Raw genomic sequence first — 26,569 nt, 5'->3', positions numbered from 1 at the left:
ATTAACTGCCCTATTGCTTGAGAAATGGAGCAATAATGTCATGTTTTTATCAAGCAGTTAGTTTACATCATCAAATGGAATTCCACGGAATTGCTATCTTTTCCACTTAAATGGGAATGATAAGCTATGCAGTGAGGAATATGAACAGCTTATGTATTCATTCAGTCATGAAATTAATAGCTTAAGAACCTTTCTGGTGCTTAGGAATTCTGTTGTGCATGCTTAACAATGCTTTTGCCACAAACTAAAATAACAGGCAAACCACTCAGAAGGCCTTCAGCTCAACTCAGTCTGCACCCACTGTAAATGATTAGTTATAAACCACACAGGCTGCAACAACTCAAATGAGTTCAGGAAAGTGCTGGTTCAAGAGAGCGTGAACTTCAGTGCAGATATTCTTTGCAGCTCATGAAGATTGTAATGTCAAATTCAATTAAGATCTAATCAGAGACAAGTGCGACATTATGACCAAGGGCAAAGCTCTGTCTCTATAAAAAGATGGTGGAGTTATGTCCTCATTACAGAGGACAGTTCTAAGTCAGTCAGTAAAACTACGCTCCACTTATATCAGTAAATTCTGAGTAACATTTTACTAAGTATATTTTAAAGTGATTTTTGAATTTGTATAATAATTATTACATGATCAAGCTTTCTGACAGATTTATTTTAGTCGTCTTTGTTTATAAGTTAGATGAAAAATTTAAGTAAAGAGCTGAATGGTAAGGGTGATTTTAACCCACATTAGTACAAAAACAGGCTTTTATTTATGTATAAAAACCAAAATGTAGTGTTTTTGTCCCCTCATCAGTTCTCTGAACTCCTTTTTTTTTTTTAGCCAAATAGCAGATTTTTAGGTCTTAAAATAATGCACATATTCTAAAATTAGATAATTATATGTTCAGAGGGTCTTTAGGTACCACCAAGTGAAACAATGGTTTGTCTCTAATTGGACGTTTGGTGTTTTTTTTTTTTCCTGTTTCTTCATGTCTGTTTATGGTGTTTTCTGAGTTCCTAAAGGTAAAGAAATGTTTGCTTGACATGCAAATACCTGAGCTGTTAAAACATGTCTAAACATTTTTCAGCATCTTTACTGGCAACAAGCATAAAAACCAAGTGATGAGAAGCTTCAAAGACTTTATTAATCTTTATTGCTTTGAGGTAATTTCTTAACATAAAATCTACTCATTTATGTTTGACCCACAGAAAAGCATAAAAAAACTTATAGAAACTGTTTCTCATAACCCATAAAGACCTGATATGACTCGTCTTTGCTGTTAGCCTTTAGACCTGTGGTGGCAGAAATATGTTTTTAAGATATTATAAGAGATACTGGCATATATACAAATGTCTTTTTTTCCTCCCAGAATTCCTTCCAAATCCCTTGCAAAATATAATGGGATGTCAAACACTATTTTCAGACAAAAAAAAAAAAGACAAAAACAAAACGAAACAAACTTTTGCATTAAGTTGCTAACAGACAGACAGACAGACATGGGTAACACAAAAACAAAACCTCCTTGGCAGAGGTAGTGGAGGATTTTAGTAGATTCTTTAAGAACATCCTCAGATGTTTTGAAGAGAGAAATCTTTGGTTAAAAGGCAAAAGAGAGACAAAAAATAAACTAATTGGAATGTTTTGTGCCACTTGATGTTTGCTTTGAGACTATGATAAAATAAAAAAAGAAGAAATTATTTTTCAACTTATGTAAGAATATCTTCTAAAAATACATCTACAAGTCCTTATTCCACTGAGCAGGCTTTGAAGGCAACATGTCCTACGATAATTATTTTTATGAAAGAACTGAAGACTGCTCCACCAAAACACATCCCTCTAGTATATTTGTCCATGAACATTTACCTGTGTAAATGTTTTGTAAATACTTTTAAAATGTTCAACCACCAGAGGTATTAGGAATAAAATTAAGGAAGAACTATAACAGCAAAAATTTTGTTGTAAAAGTAGTTCATTTAGCTAATCTAGATTTTAACCCAATTTAGAGGTGAAAAATAGTTATTGTATGTTCAACATCTAATGTTTGACAAGTTATGATACCTTCATAAATTTTTGTGAAAATGTTTACAGAATTTACAGTTCACAAAACTTAAATGTTCAGCTGAATAAATTATATGGTGGCTTCTTTTTTATCATCAAATTTACCCATTTTTACTCCACAATTACTTAGTAATTACAATCAAAATTCATCAAATGGACACAAGATTCAACTCATTTATCAAATGAATTTAAAATTAGACTAGCAGGAGGGAGATTGATTTAGTAAAATAGAAAAGGAAAAACTAAAGGAATTGCACAGCTGGGAATTTTCAAATTAACATTCACAACAGGGTTGCAGAGATGTGCGAAGAATCACAACCAGAATGCACCGAGGGAAGGTGGAAGCTGTGGACGACTTGTTGATGGAACTCATAAAACATTTAGCGCAAATATAAAAACTGTAAAATAAGCATGAATAATTTAGAGTTTTCATGAGCTAAATAAGCTTTATAATCTAACTGCTGTAAAAGGTTATGTTAGGTGTGGAAATTTTTCTACTTGAATTATTTTATTTAATTTGAAGCATATTAATAAGGAGTTTTTTGTAAAAATAAGGATTTTTTTTTTTTTTTTTTTTTTTTGGTATCAAAAAATAAAAGTTCTGCACGGCAACCTGCATACGCATCAGCACTGGCAGGTCAAGGGTTCATCGCTTGTGGACAGCAATGAAAAATACATGCAACTCATATTTAATACATTGTTGTGTACAGTAACTGTGGATGTTTGCCGAGTTAAAGTCAGGAACTATTTCAGGATTTGAGGTTTGCAAGTTTCAATGTTAAAAGCAGGAATTTCATTTTGTCTTCTTTTATTCTCATCATCTGTTAATTAACTGATGCACTATTAAAAAACAAACATTAGAATCAGTTAAACAATTTTTCTGCATTTCAATAAATACTTTTCATTTGTTTGTCATCAAACCCAAATCTCAGCGTAAACTTGAAATCCAAAACTTTTATTTATGATCGCACAAATAAATTAGAAAGATCATGAGATACTTGTAGGGGGGTTACCAGATAACTGAAAAAAATAGATAGTTTACATTTATTACATACATTTAGGATTTTTATCATGCCTGTCAAAATTAAATCATGAATGCAGAGATAAGTCTGTGAGATTTGCAGCTCTTGAACAACCCAACTAGAAGGCATGTCATATTACAGCTGTGAATTTGGTATCATCTCACTGAGAGCAGCAGGCTTTTCGCATGTTGGTCACAGTGGTGAACCGAATCCGTTAAAAACCAGTTCAGCCACCTTATTTCTAAAAATTTTGAGGATGGCTGCATGTCGACACTTCTGATATATCACACATTTATTCTTCAGCCATTGTGTTGAAGTGGGGGTCGCAAATACCAATCTTAACTTGGGGGTCCAGGTTCAAAGAAACAATACAGGCCGTTAAAATGGACATTTCAATTAAAATAAAAGAAATATACTGAGACGCACTGTGATGTCGTCTCAGCCTCTGTGTCATGCAGCGTAGGAGATTTATGGAACCTGTAACTTCAAAACTTCAAAGCTCTATTTTTTTTTTATTACATTTATTCAATGAGCTTCATAAAGTCGAAATAGTGCAAGTCGAGAACCGTGTGATGAGTGCTATAATACTTTAATACTTTAAATCTTTCATTTCTATACCAAAGACTTCATTCAGGAAAATTTTACTTAATGCTATAGTTTACTTGTGTCTGGCATGGTGTTCAATTCAATTCAACTTAATTTATATAGCGTGAAATCATGGCAATGCCATCTCAAGACGCTTTACAGACAGGAAAAAAAAACATAATGAAAGCCAGTTCATAATAGCCTATATAAGGAAACCAACAGATTGAGTTGGTCTTATGAGTATTATGGTCTCATGGCAACCAATATGAATTAATATTTTTAAGTTTTAACAGGTTTTCTTTTAACGTTATGTGTAAACCTAAAATTTTCTCAGCATTCTTATCTAACACTCACATTCTTATCATTCTTATCTAACACTCATGGATACAAAAAATGTTGTTTTTGTTGAAAGCTTCTGAGTGACAATAAAAACTGCATTTATCTCATAAAACCAAAGTCTTCTGGCTATGATGGATGCATGGTCAATGGATGCATGATTGGTCATCAAGTAACGTAAGAAAAAAATGTCACGATTTTCTTTAAACATCATGGTAGCGAGACTCCAAACTGGCTCTTACAGCTCTTCCTTTAGAATTATTAGTGGCTTATTGACAGATTTAGCAATGAAAAAATCTTTTTTTATGCATTTTTTGTCAAAGGAATAAAAGTCAAATGAAAGAAATTCTCGGTTTATGAAATTTGCTAAGTTCTGCAGTCGTTGAAATGCAGTTGGATCCTGATTCTTTTCTGCTTTTCATTCATTCTTCACTTCTCTTACATGTGCTTGTATTTAGTCGTTTTTCCCTGCACCTGGCCTGTACCACTACGCCGGCTGTCTTCGGACAGTCTGCCCAGCTTCCATCTTTTGTGTAATGGTATGATCCTCTTCTGTCCTCATATGTGATTGGTTGGATACAGTGCCAATCAAAACTAAAGTCCTGCTATAGATTCTTGTTTGGACCAGAGAAGGCCATGCTTCAACTGATGTTTTGGTTTGTGTTTACTGGGTCACACACACATGACCGACAAAACAACCGTAAAAAACTAAAGAACAGACAAATATAAAACAATATTTAGTAAAACAAATCACCAAAACCAAGAAAAAATGACTGTGTGTGCCTTCTGATCCAACATTTAGAAGTGGTTCTTGTCCATTTTTTAGGGTTTTTCTATTCCCTTTGTCTCGTTCCTTCTCTTAGAAGCACATGTTCACTCATTCTCGTAGCTTAACTAGCATGCACATAATATTCACATGCAATTAATTCCTTCCTCTATCCCAAGAAGTCAGTGGCACAACACATTAACTCCTTTTATATTTGTTTTAAACTTAAATGCACATAATATTAACAAAATAAACACAAAACATATACAGATATACCTGCCGCTACCCGATTAGAAAAAAAGGTCAAGATTTGACTTTACCCGACCGCAGCTAGCTCCTCTCATTTGCTGAAAGACACAATGAATTCTTCACCTGCCAAAGCTGCGAGTCAGTTTTATATAAGCTCACCAAGGTGAATTACAACCTCATCTGACAGGTTGGTGAAATTACAGTCCTGACTGTCATGAGGCACTGAGTAATTTTTTTGACCAGGATTTGTCATTTTATTGACATATTAAACATATTTTGAGAGGCTTCCAATGTCAGAGCACTGCCAGCATAAATAAACATGTCCCAAAGCTTTGCTAATCATATCACATCTTGGCCGGTCTATTGCGATGCAGTCTTGCTTGGTTTCCATCAAATTCCCATAAAATCCTTCATTTGATACAAACGAGAGTGAAGATACAAAACAAATCCTGTATAAATAACATTTAGTTGCCTTGGAATTAGGAAAAGATAAAAACAAGACAGACAAAAATATAAATGATGATTAGTGGCTTCAAAATGCATCACAGCAAGCTGGATGCAGCTTGTGCAGTTATGAAGAACTCGCTCACTTAGGACCCCTGGCGAGACTTTAAAGACCACTTGAAAACATCAAAAGATAAATGTGGAGGAAGATGGGGGCCGATAAGCAAACTTAAAACTTGGATCAGGCTGCGATGTGCATTGTTTTCCCAGCAAAACTTCAGTTTCTCTTGTTTACCGTGCACATGAAAACCTTCAGTAATGAGCAAATAAACGTAATTAGGCTCTTTTTTTTTTTCCCTCCACACATTTTCACTGCAGATCAAACACAATCCTCTGGGCAACTTTTTCCCAGTAACTCCTGGTCTTTGGTTTTGTGCATGTTCTTCTTATTAACTGATCAGTCGTAGCTAGTGAGAGCTAGATTTCCTCATAAAACAGCATTAAGTGTCATTTAAATGTCCTTAAATGGATGAGTTAAGATTAATTAGGGTAGTGCAAAATTACAAAATGGAAAAGTAACTTTTAAGTAATATATAAAGCCAATATATATAAATTAATCAGTAATAATAAACTACTATTAAATATTACTTGTGAAATTGTAAATAATTGTTAAATATCAGGGTGTAAACATCCATCCATCCATCCAATATAATCCCTCCAGCGTGTCCTGGGTCTTCTGTGGGGTCTCCTCCTAAAGGGACTTGCCCAGAACACCTCACCAGGGAGATGTCCAGGAGGCGTCCTAACCAGATGCCTGAGCCACCACATCTGGCTCCTCTCCATGTTGAGGAGCAGCAACTCTGCTCTGAGTTTCTCCTGCATGACGACGGTCTTACTGTATTTCCCGGCCACCCTGTGGGGGAAATCTTTTATTTCTTTGGTTTTTTTCAGTCACTACTCACAGCTCTTGACAATGAGGTCACATGAAGGTGAAGGTAGCCGGTTCACACTCGGTTGTGAATTGCTTTATTTGCTACGTTTACATGGGAGTTTTAATTCCTGTTTAATTCTGAATAAAAGTTAATTTAGCTTTAAACTGATGAAAAACGACCGTGTAAACACTAAATTCCTATTGCTAATTTCTTTTCGGGAGTAAGCTTTATTCCGATTTAAGTGGCTGGTTTATTCGCATTTTAATTCAGATCTAAGTAAATTAGTTTAGTAAAGCGATGCTCTTTACTTTTCCCGATGACGCGCGTTGTTTGGCCTCCCATGTTTGGTGGTTTATCTTTCTTCTCCTTCTTAGTTGCTGCAAAAAGTGAAGTTGTATGCTCATATGTACCTGGTACTTCAAATTTATAATAAAAATAGTAGTAATTTTTACAAGTTCTGACTGAAAAGACGAGGACAAGGAGCCAACTTTGTTTATTTCTGGTATACGTCACATGTTACGTGCACTCTCTGTCTAATTAGAACCCTTTCCAACCTGCCGCTCTAAAGGGGAATTAAGTAAGGACGTGTTTCATGAAAACCTTCATTCGGAATTATTATAATCACATAAACTCGTAGGAGAATACGTTAATTCCGAATTATTTAATTCCAAATTATTAGTTCCGAATAAAAAAACAAAACAAATAACCTTACCCAATGAGAGCTGGAGATCACAACCAGATGGAGCTAATAAAACCACATCATCTGTAAAGAGCGGAGACCCAATTCTGCCCATAATAGTTATTAACGGAATCGGTGACAAAAGGCTGCCTTTTTAAATAGTATTAAACTTTTTATTTATCAGATAAAAAAGCCAAAAGCAAAAACATATAAGTATTTTTCCAAACAAAATTTTTGTGATTTTGCCAAAAACTTGCCTAAAACTACTTCAAGTGGTCACTCTTATCCATACAGACCTGAGATCACCAACTCCAGACCACTTGGGACAGCGCCCTGCAGGTTTTAGATGTTTCCCTGCTGCAACACTTTTGATTCAAATGAAACAACTGTCTCACAGGTTGTTGTCAAGTTCTACATACGTCTCTTTACAACCAATTAATGTGGTATTCACTGATAAAGACAATTTATATTTCACATCAAAGGAAAACCATCAAAGGGCTCAAATAAATTATTTCATCATCAAACTGGTTTATGGCAAACTGCAAATGTACAATAATACCACAATGTGTTTTTAGATGTCATACCTGGCACTAGCATGTTGTCACACCATGACTACCAATTTATTCAGACAAATAATCCTCAAAATACAGCGAAAGAATTAAAAAAAAAAAGACTTTTTTTCTGTTTATATGATTGAAATGATCCAGATACACAAAATTACTGTCTAATCATGTTTGCTGATATATTTCAATTAATTAAGAGTATTAAAAAATCCCCAGAATAGGAGGAAGAGAAACAAACAACACCTGACAGCTGCTGACATTCGCTTGGTAGCTTTTATCAAATACTTTAACAAGCTGGCACTCAGAACGTGTCACTGCACACAATCCAAAAGCTGAGATCATTCGGCGTCGAGAGAATCCTCTCCAATCCTCAGGTTATGAGCCAGGTTTGGCAGCCCCACCACAGCGACAGCTCACATGCAGTTCAGTGCTGCTCTGCGTGGCAGAGAACAATGTACTGGAACACTGGTGACTGCTGCATGCCCTCACCAGCTTAACCCCCCCGCTTCTGTTGTAATTGTGCTGGAGGTGGTCCAGCCCCTGTTGGGGAAAACTGCGGCCACTTTCAGTGTGCAGGAGGTTTGTATTCAGAGCACAGAGATAATCTAAATTCTCCTCCAGAATGGTTGGCCCTCCACGGCAGCTGTGTGAGAGGGTAAAAACAAGATGCTGCCAGACTTTCTCACACTGGATGTGTGAAAGGAGATATGCCTGAAATGAAGGTAATAATGGGAGAAACATCAGTGCTGTTGTTGAAATGCTGCTCTTCCTGCAGGACAATGACAGGGAATCAGGCGGGCACATCGTCTGAGCCACTGCTGCACTGCCTCACTGATTCTCTGAACCCCTGGGACTGATTTAGGATTTAAACCTGATGTTGGACAATATTTTTACATTTTTTTGAGAAAACAACAACAGGAATGTGCCGTCATTGCAGGCACCTCTAGTTACGGTATCAGCAGAAGACTGCAGACCATTTCAAATCAGGAGTTCGACCCAGAACAGTACAAGGTGTGCTTGTAGGCTAAAGCTTCTCAGGTGTCTCCTGTGTGTGAGCTAGATTTCCCGGGAAGACCCACCGCAGCCTGTCACTTATCTGACTGCTGTTATGCAGCAAAGTAGGTGTGAAAAAAACAAATCTTCAGGGAGAATTTTGGACTACAGGATGTCAGGACAACACGTTATAATGGTATGATTGTCAAAGAAAAGATCAAATTATTACGTACATTAATCATTTCACATCACTATGTATGCATAAAATCACATCAACTCCTTATAGGTCTATAAGTTTAAACTATGACAGCCAAAATGAATTTATTAATGGAGAGATAATGCTGTGGAATGAGCTGTTTTTTTTCTTTTTTAATGAATAAACACATAAACAGCATTTCTACTCATGTCTCATTAAATATGATTTTGGTATCTCAGTGAGACGAGCTGATGTGGTGTTTCGTCAAAGTAGAGAAGAAAATCAGCCAAAAACCACGTTATCCACCTTATTTATAGAGTTCCTGATAGTTTTTTATTTACAATTTTTTCATTAAGCGTCCAGAAAGAAATTATGACCGAAGCTGTATTTAAAAACCCGAATGTGACCCTGTCTCAGTGAGAGGGGCTGATTTCAGGCAGGCTGTCGCAGCGGGGAATAGAATCCACCAAAAACCACTTTATCTATCTAATTAATGAAGATTCAGAAAGTTTTTATGCTTTGCATTTAGTCGATAGCTGCAGGAGGACTCATTTTATGCATTAAATAGCTTTATTTTTTTTACTCTGTGAGCAAGTTGGGCTTATCTGCTGTTACGGTTCAGGCATGACCTTTAATGAAAAGTGACAATGAATTAATTGTGTAATTCAATGTGGCATTTAATTCCGTGATTATATCTGAAATGAAGTCATATACTAATGGATAAAATAAGCTCTTTCTGTCATGATATGTTCGTGTTGTGTCTTTAATTCTACTTTCCAGTTTTATTTTTGTAGTTTTTCTTGTTTAGCTCCCTTGTGTCCCGTTTCCTGCTTTGCTTTCCTGTTCATCAGATTCACCTGGACTAATGAGTTAAGTCATTCCACCTTTCCTTGTTCTGTTAGTGTGTATATATTCTACTGGATTTCTATTCATTGTAAGTATTTTGTTGGCTCCATATGTTTGCTTTCTGTGCTTATATGTTAGTTTTTCCTGACTCTGCCTAAGTTTAGCCTTCTGGATTTCCATTAAGTTTAATAAACATCTCAATTCTGTATTCCTGCCTCCCGTCCTGTAACTGGGTCCACAACTCCACCACGAATCGTGACACTTTCTGCAGACTAAAACATGAACAAGCACTGAATAATGTTTATGGTGTTATCATAAAATCAAAATGTAATCAAAGACAAAAACAACATATTATTTGTAAAGTTTGGTTGCATTTACTCACCTGCCTGCTATTTTTTCTAAGTTTATGTGGTTTTATCTACAAATGAAAACATCAAAATATTTATAAACTTGCTGCTTATTTATGTTTAATTTTTTAAATCTACATGATACCAACTTCCTTCAAGCTATTTTTATTCCTAGTTCTTTTAAAGATGGCTTCCTCTGTAGTTTAACGGATGAAGCTTGTAGTTTCCTACAGTTTCCTTTAGGAACATTTGGTATCTCTCTGGAGACTTTGAAGACACATTATGGAACTTTCTGAACCTAAAACACTTGTTTAATGACACAGTGACATCTATCATATGCATTTCTAGGGCTGCTGCTACCCAGCAGCATCCCGAGGCTGAGTAACAGACACTATACAAGTTTTACATCTGGGACATGGTGTGATGTTGCAGAAGCATTTCGCTTAACGGTATAATAAGGAACTGGCTGTTTTAAACATGCAACATCACTGATTCAGCGAAGAAATGCAAGAAGATTAAAGATAAAAAGAGACAAACAAGTCATTATAAGAGGGTCTTCTGCTGTCTGGAGAGAGCTAACAGGTCAGGGAGGATGCAGGATGGATGCTGAATTAGCCGTCGATGGGGGGAGAGTGACGGGAAAATGGCTAAAGTTCTGTTGTGTGTCTTTAATCAAAGGGAATTAAATTTCCCTTTGGAGCTTAATAAAGTATTTTTCACTTTATTCATTCATTCATTTAATTAAGTAAATGAGTAAAACTACTGTTTACATAAGTGACTGAATACATGGAGAATACATTTATTCATTCAAATTTACACGTGCACGTAAAAACAGCCTGTTAATTTTTTCTCATTTACAAATAGTCGTGATGGTCTGCTATCGTGCGGTTGAGGGTTTTTTAAGTGACTCACCCACTGACTTTAGTGGAATATTGATTTGGCTCATACCTTGAAGCGGAACCACTCGGGCTACAGATCCAATTTTGCTCAGGGCACTGCTACATCACAGACCCTGCCCAAGGGAATGTCAGTTCAAGACATTTGACTCCTCAGACTTAAAGGAGATTACCAGGAGTACGTAATCTTCTGTCTGAGCAGTCCGGTTGGTATCACAGAGAAGCAATACAGCTGTTCTTATCTTTACAGATACTGAATGAACTTGGAAGTAGAACTAATTCAGAGATACTGACTTTGGCTGAGTCCACTAGTATTATTTTATATGTACTCTTAAATATATAAAGAGATAAGATGGTAAAATCTCAACAAATAAGAGAGGTAGAGCAGTTAGTAAGGTGTTGTGATAAGAAGACAGAGCCAAAGGGTGCAGCTCCGTATGTCTGTTTGCTTCTGAAAAGTAAATTTAAACAGTGTTATCCTTGAAAATATCTTTCCAATTTATTTCTATCGCAGTACTCTGCTACATCTGTTTTGACATAAGATATTTGCGTCGCTGATATCTGCAGTCTGCAAATACACTGATATGAGTTTCCCTACCTTTTAGAAAGTTTGCCTTTTTATAAAAACTTGCATTTTAGATTTTATTACATCCAAGATGCCAAGATTACTGCAAAAAAAACATCACAATGTTTCAGCAAAGTAAAGAAAAACCACAAGGACACATTATTATACTTTTCCCAGAATGAAGATAAATAACATGGTTTCTTTTGTTCATGTTTTTGCACAAAACTGTTTCAGATTTATTCCATTTAGACAAGTTTTCTATTCTCTTTTCCTCTGATTTAATACTGGCACAAACAAGGACACCTCCAAGGTCAAGTTTTTTTCAAAACATTATCAGAGACAAAAACATAATTATCCCCAAAATCCACAAATATCCATGAACTTGAAAGATTTCCAATTAATTTAGTTTAATGATCATATAAATGAGTATGTCTGAGGCTATTTTTCATATACCTGTCATCAAGGAAACAAAGAGAAACAGAGTAATCATCCTACAAAATAGCAATTATTCACCCAGCAAGGTACACAAATGGTTTCAGCTCACTTCCTTTCCATGCATTTTATTCTCCTATTTTATCCCGATTTGGTCCTATTAGTCTGAGTAACTGATGTGAAATACTGTCTGGACTCCATCCATATGTAACTTAAGGAAATTATGAGACAGCTGTCACTAGTCTGTACCTAAACTCTTACAGTTTCCTTACGTCAGTTTTGACATTCTCATTATTAGTTCAAGTACCACAACAACTGTTTTAATTGGCTCCACATTCTCTGCAGCAAAACTGCAGCTACTCTTCCTGTCCAGTCATTTGTGCACATCAGAGCATTTCTCATTGTAATGATCAGATTGCAAACGCTACTTATTGTCAGACAGTTCTCTCATGACTTTATCAGTTGCTTTGCTCATACCAGTCAACATAAAATTTACAACTGCAGAATAGTCGATCCTCATAAAGCTGCTTATTTCAGACAGAAGAGTTTAACACTCTCCAGGTACTCCGGCTTCCTCCTACCATCCAAAAACATGCATGTTAGGTTAATTGGTTCATTTTAAATCGTCCATCAGAGTGAGTGAAAGTGTGAATGCTTGTTTGTCTCTGTGTAGCCCTGCGATGGACTGGCCCAACTGTCCAGGGTCCCCGCCTCTCGCCCGATCGGCTCAAACAAACCCACAACCCTTGATCGGATGACATGGTTTAGATAATGAGTTTATCAGATCATTACAGTCTTTCAAGCAGACTTTAAACAATTTATTTTATTTTTTTCTGGAATTTCTCCTAAATATTTCATCTGTTCTCAGCTGACCTTCAGCAGTGATTAGGAGTGTGTGTTTCTGCACAGTACTGTGAACAAACGACTGGGAAGAGTGTGTGAGGTGAAACTGAAATAAACCTGTTCTGTATTCAGGTACCCTTCTAACAACAACATGTAACTTTGCTGTAGTTTTCAAATGGCTGCACATCTTGTGTGCCGTGCTGTCTCGGGCATTTGCAGGTAGCGTCTCCGACATCGGACTTTTTTGCTTTGAACAGCAGTTCTGCACGATGAAAACATGACGAAGCCGTTGTTCATACTGGTGCTGATGGGACTTTTCATTTTGGTGGTTTTGATGGTTTCATTGACATAAATACTTGTTTTGAGGAAGGGACTATCTACTTTTAGCAGGTAACACAGGTTGCAGACTAACCATTTGGTCAGGAGGCTGCAGTGGCTCCGGAGCTGCCTCTGGCTCTTTGGACTTTCCACAGTGGCTGAAATAATAACGAACCAAAAAATGTTTTTAAATATGAATATAATAACAAATGTTAGTTTTTAGCTGTTTGTTTTGTTTTGGTGGAATAATTGCATTGAATTTCCTCAACATAATGCTTTCTGTGTCATTAGGTCTATATACCACTGTTTCCTTTTCATGTTGCTGCATTGTCATGTTACGTCTTATTGCCCTACAGCGGTGTCGTCAGTTGTTTATGTCTTTATTGATATACAGTTAAAGAGGTTAGAGTGCAAAACAGATGGTGGGTGGATGTGGGGTCAGTGCATGCATGGTTAAGATTTGTTTTTAATGTAAAGCATTCTGTGCTACTTCTTGTATGAAAAGTGCTTTATGAATAAAATGTGACGTTTCTGTCATGTGTCCTTATTTCCTCCATGTTGATCTTTAGTTTGTGTAAATAAAACTGTAATTCCTGCCTCAGTCTGCATGTGAGTTCACATCCTCCATGTGACAAGAGGTACAAGCCCTCTTCGTTGGACAGAAGTATTCAGAGGTAATAACTCCGAGGTTAAACCTGGGAATAAATGAGTGAATTTAACGAAGAAGAAAAAAATGAAATCAATGAAAGAGGAAAAAAAATGACACGGAGGAGTAACGTCGACCTGCCTGGAGCAGCGTTCTGGTTTAGCAGCTCATGGAGGATCTGAAATTTTCCAGGAAAACATTCTGGTTTTAGACACTGAAAGGATCATATGTCTAAAACTACAGTTTGTTTAGGGTTTTATGTTCTTTACTGATTATTATCATTCATAACAAATAAGGAGCATTTATGACATTTTCTTGCCATTTAATATCAGAAAAGTTCTTTTTAAAGGATCCAACAAAAGTAGACTGTAGGCTCTGTAAGCCACCTCTTATTGCTTTGTGTGTTATCTTTCAGGGGAGGCGGTTCTGCTGTGGAGGCTAAAACAGGCATGAAAATCCTCTGGTTCATCATTTAAGATCCAACACATCTGAAAAAACACCCACAACTTCCAGCAACTTTCATCTCTGACAACTGGAAAGAGCTGGAAAATCTGTAACTTTTCAACAGCAACTAAAACAACAAAATAGAAAATCCAAGGAAACATTACACTGATTTTAATCAACAAAACACACCTTCCCTTCTGCACGTGCCAGCAGGTCTTTAAAGCGGAAGTCGCTTTAATTAGACATTTGGCCTGATGGAAACAACGTGTAACCAACAGAAAGGGATAGTTTTAGAGGCAAAAACTGCCTGCAGAGCTCAGAAAGAGGCTAAAACTATGTCTCCATCCCTGATGTCATGTCTTGCATCACATTTCACCAGTTGCACCTTGTGAACAAATAGCCTGCGATGGAGAAACAGCAACTCGGTTGTCCATGCCGGATCTGTTTGGCCGCAGTTCTACGAGACAATCAAGGCATTTTGACACGTTACAGAATTACAGAGTTACAGAATAATGTGGAAATGAAGTTGTTTTAGTGTGTAGCGTGTACAACTACAGTTAACCACGAAGCATGTCGGAAACATGACCATAAACTGCCATAAAGGTCTCACAAAATGATTTGAAGGAAAATTCTCAAGTCAAAGAAACCATTTTATCCATAACTCATCATCTCTTACATGTTGAGAAGCCCTGGAACAGTATTTTTATGTATTTTACTGCAGTACTACTACATTATCTTACAGTTATGATAAAAAAAAGACACATTCCCACAATAATTAATGATGATCCCAGTTGAACTATAAAACCCTCATGGAACACCCCGAGTGCCTCAATCTCTGAACCTCACATCTGTTTATGATCGCAGCAGTCTGTTGTGACTTTAACAGGACAGGAATTATTTCTTTCTTTCTCCCCTCCCTGAGCCGTCATCTTATCGTGGTGGAGGGGTTTGTGCGTCCCGAAGATCCTAGCAGCTATGTTGTCGGGGGCTTTATGCCCCTGGTAGGGTCACCCATGGCAAACAGGTGTCTAGGGGAGGGACCAGACCAAGCACGGCTCATCGACCTCTACGATGACGACCAACCTGGGCATGAATGTTCCCTTGCCAGGACGCGGGTGACCGGGACCCCCCTCTGGAGCCAGGCCTGGAGGTGGGGTACGAGAGCGAGCGTCTGGTGGCCGGGCCTTCGCCCATGGGGCCCGGTCGGGCTCAGCCCGAAAGGGTTACATGGGCCCCACCTCCCGTGGGCTCACCATCTGCGGGAGGAGCCATAGGGGTGAGCTGGGCGGCAGCAAGGGGCGGGGACCCTGGCGGTCTGATCCCCGGCTGCAGAAGCTGGCTCTAGGGACGTGGAATGTCACCTCTCTGGTGGGGAAGCAGCCTGAGCTTGTGCGCGAGGTTGAGCGGTTCTGGCTAGATATAGTTGGACTCACCTCGACGCATGGCTTGGGCTCTGGAACCAGTACCCTCGAAAGGGGCTGGACTTTCTTCCACTCTGGAGTTGCTCATGGTGGGAGGCGCCGAGCAGGTGTGGGCATTTTCATCAGCCCCCAGCTTGGTGCCTGCACGTTGGGGTTTACCCCGGTGGATGAAAGGGTAGTTTCCCTCCGCCTCCGGGTGGGGGGACGGGTCCTGACTGTTGTCTGTGCTTATGCACCGAACAGCAGTTCAGAGTACCCACCCTTTCTGGAGTCCTTGGAGGGAGTGCTGGAGGGTGCTCCTTCTGGGCACTCCATTGTTCTGCTGGGGGACTTCAATGCTCCCGTGGGCAATGACAGTGAGACCTGGAGGGGAGTGATTGGGAGGCATGGTCCCCCTCCTCTGAACCCAAATGGTGTTTTGTTATTGGACTTCTGTGCTTGTCATGGATTGTCCATAACGAACACCATGTTCCAACATAAGAGTGTCCATATGTACACCTGGCATCAGGATTCCCTGGGCCGCAGTTCGATGATCGATTTTGTAGTCGTATCGTCGGACCTGCGGCCACATGCCTTGGACACTCGGGTGAAGAGGGGGGCGGAGCTGTCAACTGATCACCACCTGGTGGTGAGTTGGCTCAGGTGGTGGGGGAGGAGGCCGGTCAGATCTGGCAGGCCCAAACGTGTTGTGAGGGTCTGCTGGGAACGCCTGGCTGAGTCCCCCATCAGAGCGAGCTTCAACTCCCACCTTCAGCAGAGCTTCAACCATGTCCCGAGTGAGGCGGGGGACATTGAGTCCGAATGGGCTGTGTTCCGTGCCTCTATTGCTGAGGCGGCCGGCCGGAGCTGTGGCTGTAAGGTCATTGGTGCCTGTCGTGGCGGTAATCCCAGGACTCGTTGGTGGACACCAACAGTGAGGGATGCCGTCAAGCTGAAGAAGGAGTCCTATCGGGCCTTCTTGGCCTGTGGGACTCTGGAGGCAGCTGATGGGTACCGGCGGGCTAAGCGGCATGCGGCTTCGGCTGTTGCCGAGGCAAAAACTCGGGCATGGGAGGAGTTCGGCGAGGCCATGGAGAAAGACTTCCGGACGGCTTCGAGGAGATTCTGGTCCACCATCCGGCGGCTCAGGAGGGGGAAGCAGTGCTCCATCAATACTGTGTACAGTGGAGATGGGGAGCTGCTGACCTCAACTCGGGATGTAGTGGGTCGGTGGAAGGAATACTTCGAAGACCTCCTCAATCCTACCAACACGTCTTCCGATGAGGAAGCAGAGCTGGCGGACTCAGGGGTGGACTCTCCTATCTCTGGGGCTGAAGTCGCTGAGGTGGTCAAAAAGCTCCTTGGCGGCAAGGCCCCGGGGGTGGATGAGATCCGCCCGGAGTTCCTTAAGGCTCTGGATGCTGTGGGGCTGTCCTGGCTGACACGCCTCTGCAGCATTGCGTGGACATCAGGGGCAGTACCGCTGGATTGGCAGACTGGGGTGGTGGTTCCCCTTTTTAAGAAGGGGGACCGGAGGGTGTGTTCCAATTACAGGGGAATCACACTCCTCAGCCTCCCTGGTAAGGTCTATTCAGGGGTCCTGGAGAGGAGGGTCCGCCGGATAGTTGAATCCCGGATTGAGGAGGAGCAGTGTGGTTTTCGTCCTGGTCGCGGAACAGTGGACCAGCTCTATACCCTCTTTGGGGTCCTGGAGGGGGCATGGGAGTTTGCCCAACCAGTCTACATGTGTTTTGTGGACCTGGAGAAGGCATTCGACCGTGTCCCCCGGGGGCTCCTGTGGGAGGTACTCCGGGAGTGTGGGGTACCGGACCCCCTTGTAAGGGCTGTCCGGTCCCTGTACGACAGGTGTCAGAGCTTGGTCCGCATTGCCGGTAGTAAGTCGGATTCGTTTCCGGTGAGGGTTGGACTCCGCCAAGGCTGCCCTTTATCACCGATTCTGTTCATAACTTATATGGACAGAATTTCTAGGCGCAGCCGAGGTGTTGAGGGGATCCGACTTGGTGGCCTCAGGATTGGGTCCCTGCTTTTTGCGGATGACATGGTCCTGTTGGCTTCATCTGGTCGTGATCTCCAGCTCTCGCTTGAGCGATTCGCGGCCGAGTGTGAAGCGGCTGGGATGAGAATCAGCACCTCCAAATCTGAGACCATGGTCCTAAGCCGGAATAGGGTGGATTGCCCTCTCCGGGTCGGGGGTCAGGTCCTGCCTCAAGTGGAGGAGTTTAAATATCTCGGGGTCTTGTTCACGAGTGAGGGAAAGATGGAGCGCGAGATCGACAGACGGATCGGTGCGGCGTCTGCAGTTATGCGGGCTCTGCGCCGGTCTGTCGTGGTGAAGATTTACCAGTCGATCTACGTTCCTACCCTCACCTATGGTCATGAGCTGTGGGTCGTGACCGAAAGAAGGAGATCTCGTATACAGGCGGCTGAAATGGGTTTCCTCCGCAGGGTGGCCGGGCTCACCCTTAGAGATAGGGTGAGGAGCTCGGTCATCCGGGAGGGGCTCAGAGTAGAGCCGCTGTTCCTCCGCATCGAGAGGAACCAGTTGAGGTGGCTCGGGCATCTGGTCAGGATGCCTCCAGGACGCCTCCCTGGTGAGGTGTTCCAGGCACGTCCCTCTGGGAGTAGACCCCGGGGAAGACCCAGGACACGCTGGAGGGATTATATCTCTCGGCTGGCCTGGGAACGCCTCGGGATCCCCCCGCAGAGTTGGCAAATGTGGCTGGGGAGAGGGAAGTCTGGGCTTCCCTGCTTAGGCTGCTGCCCCCGCGACCCGACCCCGGATAAGCGGCAGAAGATGGATGGATGGATGGATGGATGGAGGAATTATTTCTGTCCTTCTCGAGGTTTTTGTTGGGTTTGATATTAACTCTTTAATGCTTAAATCATTAAAAACAAAACGTGCCACATTTCTACAAATTCAATATTTCTCTTCATGCATGTACAGGGGTGCTTTTTTCTGATATTATTTGTCCTTTTCAATAGCTTTTTCAATAGCTTTTTCAATAGCGGTTTCACCGAGCTTTTCCATCATAACAGGAGTGTTTCAGAGCAGAATGTCTCTGTTGCAGTTGGGTTACACTCAATCACAAAAGGATTGCATTATCACGCAGTTGTTGGTGTATTTGCAGGCCTCAAATACTGTACATAAAGGCAAAAATAAACCAGCAAAGACGTTATTTGGCCAATCCATCCAGGTGTCATGTGTTTACTCTTTACTTCTTTATGGTACAAAACACCGCAAGATAAATATCTTATCAAAAGCCTCTCTCACCTGATGGCTTGGTTCTGCCGGTAATGATGAGATGTTGACGTTTCACAGTAAAAAATGATCCAGAGTAGTAGTCTGGACATGTAGTCTTACTTGTAAAATCGACCAGATCCACTTCGCTTTTTTATCAACATTCCTGCCTGAATAATCCGCTCTGCTCCAGATTTATCTGGGATGCTTCAGAAAGGCACTGTAGCACATCTGGTGGAGCAGGTCAGATGGACTAGAGTTGCTGGATCAGCTGCAAAGCTGTAGCACATCTGCATTCAGTGGAACTGAGAAGGAAGTGTCCAAACTTCCGACTGGTAGTGTTTTTATTTTTTTTATTTATTTATTCTAGTAAGTGGTAGTCTGTTAGATGACTCTAATATCCAATAGAGTTGCTAATTTGCTGATATCCATCCATCCATTTTCTTAATGATTTGTTCCAGCTCAGGGTCGCAGGAAGCTGGAGCCCATCCCAGCAATCATCAGGTGAGAGGCAGGGTCATACTTATTCAGAAAGGCACCAATGAAGAACATTTTACTACATCAGAGTTGGACTCAACTCAATCTGTTGGTTTCCTTAAATAGGCTATTATGAATTGGCTTTCATGATGTTTTCTTCTCTGTCTGTAAATGGTCTTGAGATGGCATTGCCGTGATTTGACGCTATATAGATAAAGTTGAATTGAATTGAATTGAATTGAATTCACATACCAGAAAAAAGGCCTTTAAATAGATGTCCACTGGAATAGAGACGTTGCATCAAAGAGTTAAAGAACTAAGACCAATTGCTTGAACAATGAAAAACAACAATCTCTAGCTAAAAGAACATTATTGGCAGTTTCCAAATTAGCCTGACTCTGAGCCCTCCAACAGAACCTGTTAGCAGTGTCTAACTGGGATAATGAATCCCCTTCGTTTGTGAAAAAACGACAAAAAATTCAAATTGGTGTGTTGAGTAAAGATGGTCCAGAGAGTCATCAGACTGAAGTCAACATGATGAGACAAGGTGCCACTGCAAGAATTAATGAGGAGCTGGCAACTCTAATGGGCAGCAGAGGCTGACCTTACAAACACAGCTGACACTGCAGCTGCAGAACAGATTGTTTGAGCATCGTCATCTCGATGTGGATGCACAACAGTCATATCGTAAGTCCTGAAATGTAGGGGGCAAATGAACTCAACATGCTCATCAACTGAAGGCTACCTGGCACACGTTCGAGTAAAACACAATGCACATGTGCATATGATGGAAGGAAACGTACTCAGGAGGTAACGCGATAAAAGCAAGCGATGAAAAAGAACAATAAGAACACAGATAAAAACATACTTTCACAGAAAAAGGTGATATTAGTGCAGATTGATCTGTATTTTGTCATATTGCAGTATAAATCACAGTTAAAAGATCATTCCTTTGTTTCACAGCATGTCTTGGAGGGGCACGGTCCTGCAAGTGAGTTTCCCTGCTGCGACACACCTGACACACATCAGACTGATGCCAAGCTCTGCACAAGTCTGACTGGGAATCCCAGAAGACATGCAGGACAGACTGGAGTTGCACCACGGTGCTAGATGTGCATCTCCTGAACCTGCTGGACTTCAACATGAGAGTCTACCTGGGCCCATATAGAGGAAAGAATTTACCTGAATGAATGGGAACAGGAGGCCTACGGCGAAGTTGGACAGCCAGTTTACGGTACCAGCGATCATGAAAGCAGCAGGTCGGTAGGACTGTTCAAACAGTTCCCCAGTCAGGACAAATGGGATGCCACCTGATAAGACAGGAAACAACAGTTTCACCATTAATCACAATTAAAAATGGACTGAAACAAATGGCTTCAGTTTGAGAAGCTTTGTTTTTACAGAGCACACACAAAGCAAAGACTTGTTTTCTCTTAAAGTCAAATAATATTCTCTTTGCTTTTGTTGGCTTGCCCTCTCATTACCAAGTTTAATTACTTCTTAGCCTTCAGTGTCGGAACAAGTCCGATACTGAAGCGCCGTGTCCTCCTGTTTGCTTCCTGCAAAGCATTTTATACAAGAAACTCATGATACCCGGAGTTTGTTTCATCATTTTGTGCTGACTTTGAAGATACAATCAGCAACTCATTTAACAGAATTTAAGTCTTGTTTGTATCCATGTGAATTTGAGTTGTGAAAAGAAACATTTTAAACCAGACTGGCCTACAGGAGGACTGGCACAATTCCCAGTGGTCTGGGACCTAGGTGACTGTTTGTAAAAAAAAAATTGAAACAAACAAGAAATACTACATTAGTGTGTCAGAATCGCCTCCCTGGAACTGTCACAAGTCCACAGACAAAATAATCTCTTCTTATTGGTTTTTCACAAATAACAATTGCTCACATTAGAACAAAGCCATGGCAGCTTTATCTATAAGCCGCTTCACAACAGTAGCTACAGAACAAAGTCCATAAAGTTACTAAAACATGAAAAGACTAAATCAGACTGTCAGAAATACAACAAGCAGCTCTCATTCTGAGTGAAACCGATATAAAGGTAGGGTTTTAGAAAGGAATCAAGGTTGGACAGTGAAGAGGTGGATTAAACCTCCAGGAGCAGCTAATCAACTGACCTGAGGCTCCGGGGGGTACATCTGTAGCAGGAAGGCTGAGTGTGGCAAGGTCATTTAAAGACTTAAAAACAAATAAATGGATTTTAAAAGAAACCGTAAAAAGCTGAGGCAGCCAGTGCAGTGAGGCTAAAGCAGGAGAAGTTTGCCATCTCCTCCTTATACCAGTCATCAGACGCGCCGCAGTATTTTTCACCAGATGTGCCGTAGACGGTGTGTTTTAATGTCTCACTGTTACAAAGTGCTTAACTTTTACCAGTAACACCAGCTGGAAACGGCGGCTTTGACCACTGCACTGACCTGCCTGTAATAACAGTGATAGTCTCCATTTCTGTGATGATCAGCACGAGGCAGAGGAACGTGATGGTGCAAAGCGACTTGGAGAAAATGAGGAGAGGGGTGGAAGGCAGTCGTTGTTGAAAATGTTGAAAACTTTGGATATTTTTAAACCAGCAGCAGCGGCATCACGTGAGTTCACCGTTTTATTAATAAGTGATAAAAGAAAGACAGCTGGTGGGTTTTATATGAACATTCTGATGATCAGTAGCTGAAATTCTTCATGACTCTTTTTATTGAGCTATAAAAACGTTCAAGCTGTTGCTAACAAAACTTCATTTTACTGTAAATGTTGCAGTGGTTCGTTCCTGTACGGTTTTATCTCCCATCAGCACAAACGTGCCAACCATAGAGTACGTCCTGGTAGAACAAGAGCTGCTTGGCTTCTGTCATGCACGACTGGCTTTACTTGTCCATGACTGTTCTGGTCAAACTAAAAAATAGCAGCAAAACTGGTCCAACGAAGAACATTTTACTACTCCAGTTTAAATTCTGGTGAAGTACTGTTTTGACCTGGGGGTGGGGCACGAGGGCGAGGGTCTGGTGGCCGGGCCTTTGCCCATGGGACCCGGCTGGGTTCAGCATGAAAGGGTTACAGTCATAAGGAAACACCAGGGCCATCTGAGACCTGGGTGATAAATTTATTAAGTGGAACACCAAGACCAAGTGATCCCCAGCAGGATATTACATATGACTTGATTTGAGAGGTTTTTTAAACTATTATCTATTCTAGATAGAACAGGGAACATTTAGTTTCAGAACTTTTCACTGGTGATTTAGACTTCATAGTTTTATCATTAATTGTTACTGTCATTACTGCATAGATCTGTTATTGTTTTAAACCCCATCAGGCCAAATCATACTTCATCAATATAGTTTCTGATACCTTTTGCATCTGTTTATGGTAGAAAGTTTAGTTACAACAGGGTTCTGATACTTGTGTCTGAGCCTTAATGGACTAAAATAATTTTCACTTTTCGCACAGAATGGTAAAAATACTTTTTCTTTTTTTCAAATTTTGCTACAAAAACTAAATAAAGACTGAAGATTAAAAAAAAAAAAAAAAAAAAAAAACTTTTTTCCCCCCAGATTTTTTTTGGTTTGGCTGTGAAGGTTCAGTACTGCAGGTTACATAAACTTAGACATTATAACAACATCAAATGCATTTTCATTTATGTATTTTTATTGCTATTATTACAGTACAAAATATAAATATATTGTTACAGTTGCAATTATTATTAATGAATTGATTAATTATAAACATGCATTGTTGTTTGGGGAGTTATTCTAATGTATGTTGTATTATTTTATACATATTTAAATTTAAATATAAATAAACAAAGATTAAATAATAATCTATTATATATATATATATATATATATATATATATATATATATATATATATATATATATATATATATATATATATATATATATATATATATATATTATAATTGCCTTCAAACTTTAAGTCAAACCAGAATCAGATGGTCATCATGTCTGCATGCATGGTGCATGTTGGGAACATACGGTGTGTGAGGAAACAACGTCTTCATAAAGCGTATTCATTACACTTTATTAATCTGTTGCTACAAGTGACTGTATCCGACGACTGTCGGAGCTAAATATGGACGGTATTTTAATGTGTCGTTGATGAAGTGAAACTAAAGACAATTCTGTATGATAAGAAATTGTTTTTTTTGGATTGTTGAGTTCATGGAGAATAGTTTAATCTAATTTGCACTGGATGTTGATGAATAATGGATCAAATGTAGATGCTGAGTGTTGCAGCATTAGAGAGCAATATGAATCTAATCCATTATTATCACTCCTTACTGCTGCGTTGGAAAGCTCTGAACTTAGTGACCGGAGACATGTTACACAAAGCCATCTGGGGAGTCCTCCTATGGAAGCTTCTGGAAAGGTGCAGCTTCAATCAATTAGATCAATGATGCACCAGAAGCCTAACCTTTTCATGAGTAGTAAACTGTTGCTGAGATTTATTGATTTCTTCCAGGTCAGCACAGATTTGCTTTACTTTTGTGTCGTTTCTACAAACGGGTGACTCAGAGTTAGGAAAGATGAGTTCCAGCTGCTTTTCACTGCAGGTACAATGCTGCTCATGCAAAAGCAAACCACTGACCCTCCACCAGTTCCAGAATCCATCTATGATGTCTCCAGTCTGTAAGTTATTTAAATGTTTGACTGAAATGCTGTCATTCTGTTCGTCTGTCGTTTTTCTGTTCTTATTTCTCACACGAAGCAGACCTGAGCTGTGCCAGCGACCTGGTCTTTCTTTCTTTCCTGATCCAAACAAAATGTTAAAAAGGTTTTGCTTTCAGGGAAAGATGCAAATTTCAAAGTTAGATCCAACTTTTTGCAGCGATTATAGCTTTAAGTCTCTCCGGGCATTTCTCAAAGTTTTGTACATTTAGCTGCTGGGAATTTTGCCAGTTTCTTCAAAGCAAAACTGCTCCAGCTCCTTCCAGTTGGATGAGTTCCACTGGTGTACAGCAATGTTTAAGTCACGTCTCAGATGAATCCACGTCTGGTCTTTAACTCCTTTCTAAGGCATCTAAGTGTTTCCCCTTCAGGACACCCCAGTGTTGTTTCAGCAGTTATTCCATCTGGGCCTTCTTTATTTCAGTGCCATGTTTTGTTTTGTGATGATGAACTTTAATGATGCTTTGTGGGATTTTCAAGGTTTTATGCGTTTATATATTTATTTAGTTTACAACCCATTCCTGATTTTTGCTTTTCCACAACTTTGTCCCTGACCAGTTTGCAGAAGTCCATGGTCTTCATGGTGTTGCTTCCTTGGCTGTTCCTCGTGATAAGTTGTGTTGCAGACTCAGGCGATTATCTAGATGTTTAGACTGCACACAGGTGGGCTTTATTTCATTAAGTATGTGACTTCTGCAGAAAAGAGCAATTTAGGCACTTCATAAAATAGAAGGTTAATACCCCTTTTTTTTCACATTTCACCTCACCATGTGGATTATATTAGTCAATTGTTTAAATGCCCATCCTGCCGTGATGCGTGACTTAATGTATTTTAAAGTAAGCATTCAAACATGAATGCTTTTACAAGATAAACTGTGGATGCAAGACTCAAACAAAAGCAAATTATTACATTTTGCAAGTTATCTCTTATGAAAATTACATGTTATCTGCGTATTTTTCAATAAGCCACAGCCAGAAAGAAGATTGGTGCAGGTGTGTAAATCGTTTTCAGAGCACAGAAAACCAAAGCCTACAATCAAAATATATCTGTAACCAGTTCCAGAAAGAAGCGCACTCTCTCGCCACACATGTGCATGTTTTTACAAAATGGGGTTTATATAAATTCCCTCCTCTTGGATTTAATTACTTGTGACAATAGACCGATCCATTACTTGAACAAGATGCTGTTAAACAAATATGACCAGCTCAACAAAGCTGATTGTGTGTGTTTGAGTTATGCATGCAGAGCTGATCAGGCTGCTCACAGCAATTATCTGCATATCAAAGACTAATCATCTGCCTTTGAGCCCTGCAATTAGAAACTGGAGTTGATATGGGCAGGAAACACATTATCCATTTATCCATATATCTATAAATACAGGCATGTTGTAGAAATAAAGCCGGAGAAAAATAAAGTAAAATTTCATTTGAATATCGTTCAGTAGATTCAAGCTGTTGTTTTAGTTTTGGGAATTTGCCAAAACAAGAAATGGCTTAAAATCTTTCTGCAATTCAAGGGTTACATAAAAAGATTAAGAGGCCACAAAGCAGCAGAAAAAGTCAACATATTCCTGTAATTTAGTCATAAAAATAAATCAAAATCTTAATCAAACTTCAAAGGCCATGCAGTTTCCATCCCCACAGTCATGCTCTGGTGGCATGGTACAAAGCAAATAAACTGCGTGCTACTGGCTGCAAAACTGTCCGAGTGGAAGCATAAATCTGCTTCACACATCATGCAGAGGACTGTGTGCGTGCGTGCGTGCGTGTGTGTGTGTGTACACGCGTACTTTAGTTTCTGACTGTTGGAGGAGGTTTAGATCTGTTCCACGATAATCCACTCAGTATAAGTGTTTTCCGTGGAGTGCTGCTCCCAATATGAGCAGCTTATACGTGTGCTCAAAAAGCTTCAGTCTGCAACTTAAACGTTTTAATCAGGATCTATAATGTTGTAAAGTTATTTTCAAACTGGGCTGGAGTTGGTTGCGGGGGCTAATTGAGTGCCCTTATTGCCACAGCATGTTGTGGTCTCAGAAGGGCGAGCTGTGCCAAGGGACTGCTCAGTAATTGGTCTATTTATGTTATTTGGCCAGCATATGTTTGTGCAGCGTCTCAGAGAAGATGTGATGCATTGAATCATGCAGGATGAAAGTATGCAGGTTTCCCTCCCAGGCAAACAACATCACTGCCTCACTGATTAGTGTACATCCAAGCACAGGCAATTATTAATTTTAAAAGTAACCTAGTTTGAAATCATTCCCCGTTATACCCGTCTCACAGCGCATCCTCTCTGTTGTGATTTTGTCTAAATATAATACCAATTATTCTGCAATCTGCCTTTTGACTGATGAATTCCTGTACGACCTATTTCCACTTAAGATTGATTTTTACAAGCACATGGGTACATTAAATTTTTTTTTTCCTACCTGGGGGAATAACATGCATCCAGTAAAACTGAATAACCAGCAATTCATTAGAAAACCAGAACAGTCGGATTTTAAGGCACTGCTGAAATACAATGTTTTGCTGCTTAAAAGTTCATTCATATCCTGCTTTTTGAAAGCCTGAGGAAATTATTTAGCAAAACT

The 26,569-nt window shown here is 40.1% G+C and overlaps 1 protein-coding gene across 1 annotated transcript in view; it reads right to left on the bottom strand.

The window, feature by feature from the left end:
* The window catches only part of slc2a9l2 (solute carrier family 2 member 9, like 2), a gene marked incomplete at both ends in the record, with an annotated part of 135,366 nt that overhangs the window by 16,715 nt on the left and 92,082 nt on the right, over positions 1-26,569 (bottom strand). The window contains one exon of the mRNA XM_079242157.1: positions 20,474-20,601. Coding sequence (XP_079098283.1) covers positions 20,474-20,601 — 128 coding nt within the window. The remainder of the gene's footprint in view (positions 1-20,473; positions 20,602-26,569) is intronic.

Source organism: Telmatherina bonti (assembly GCF_933228915.1).
Source record: "Telmatherina bonti genome assembly, chromosome: 6".
Taxonomy (NCBI): Eukaryota; Metazoa; Chordata; class Actinopteri; order Atheriniformes; family Telmatherinidae; genus Telmatherina; species Telmatherina bonti.
This window is presented reverse-complemented; position numbering and strand designations above follow the sequence as displayed.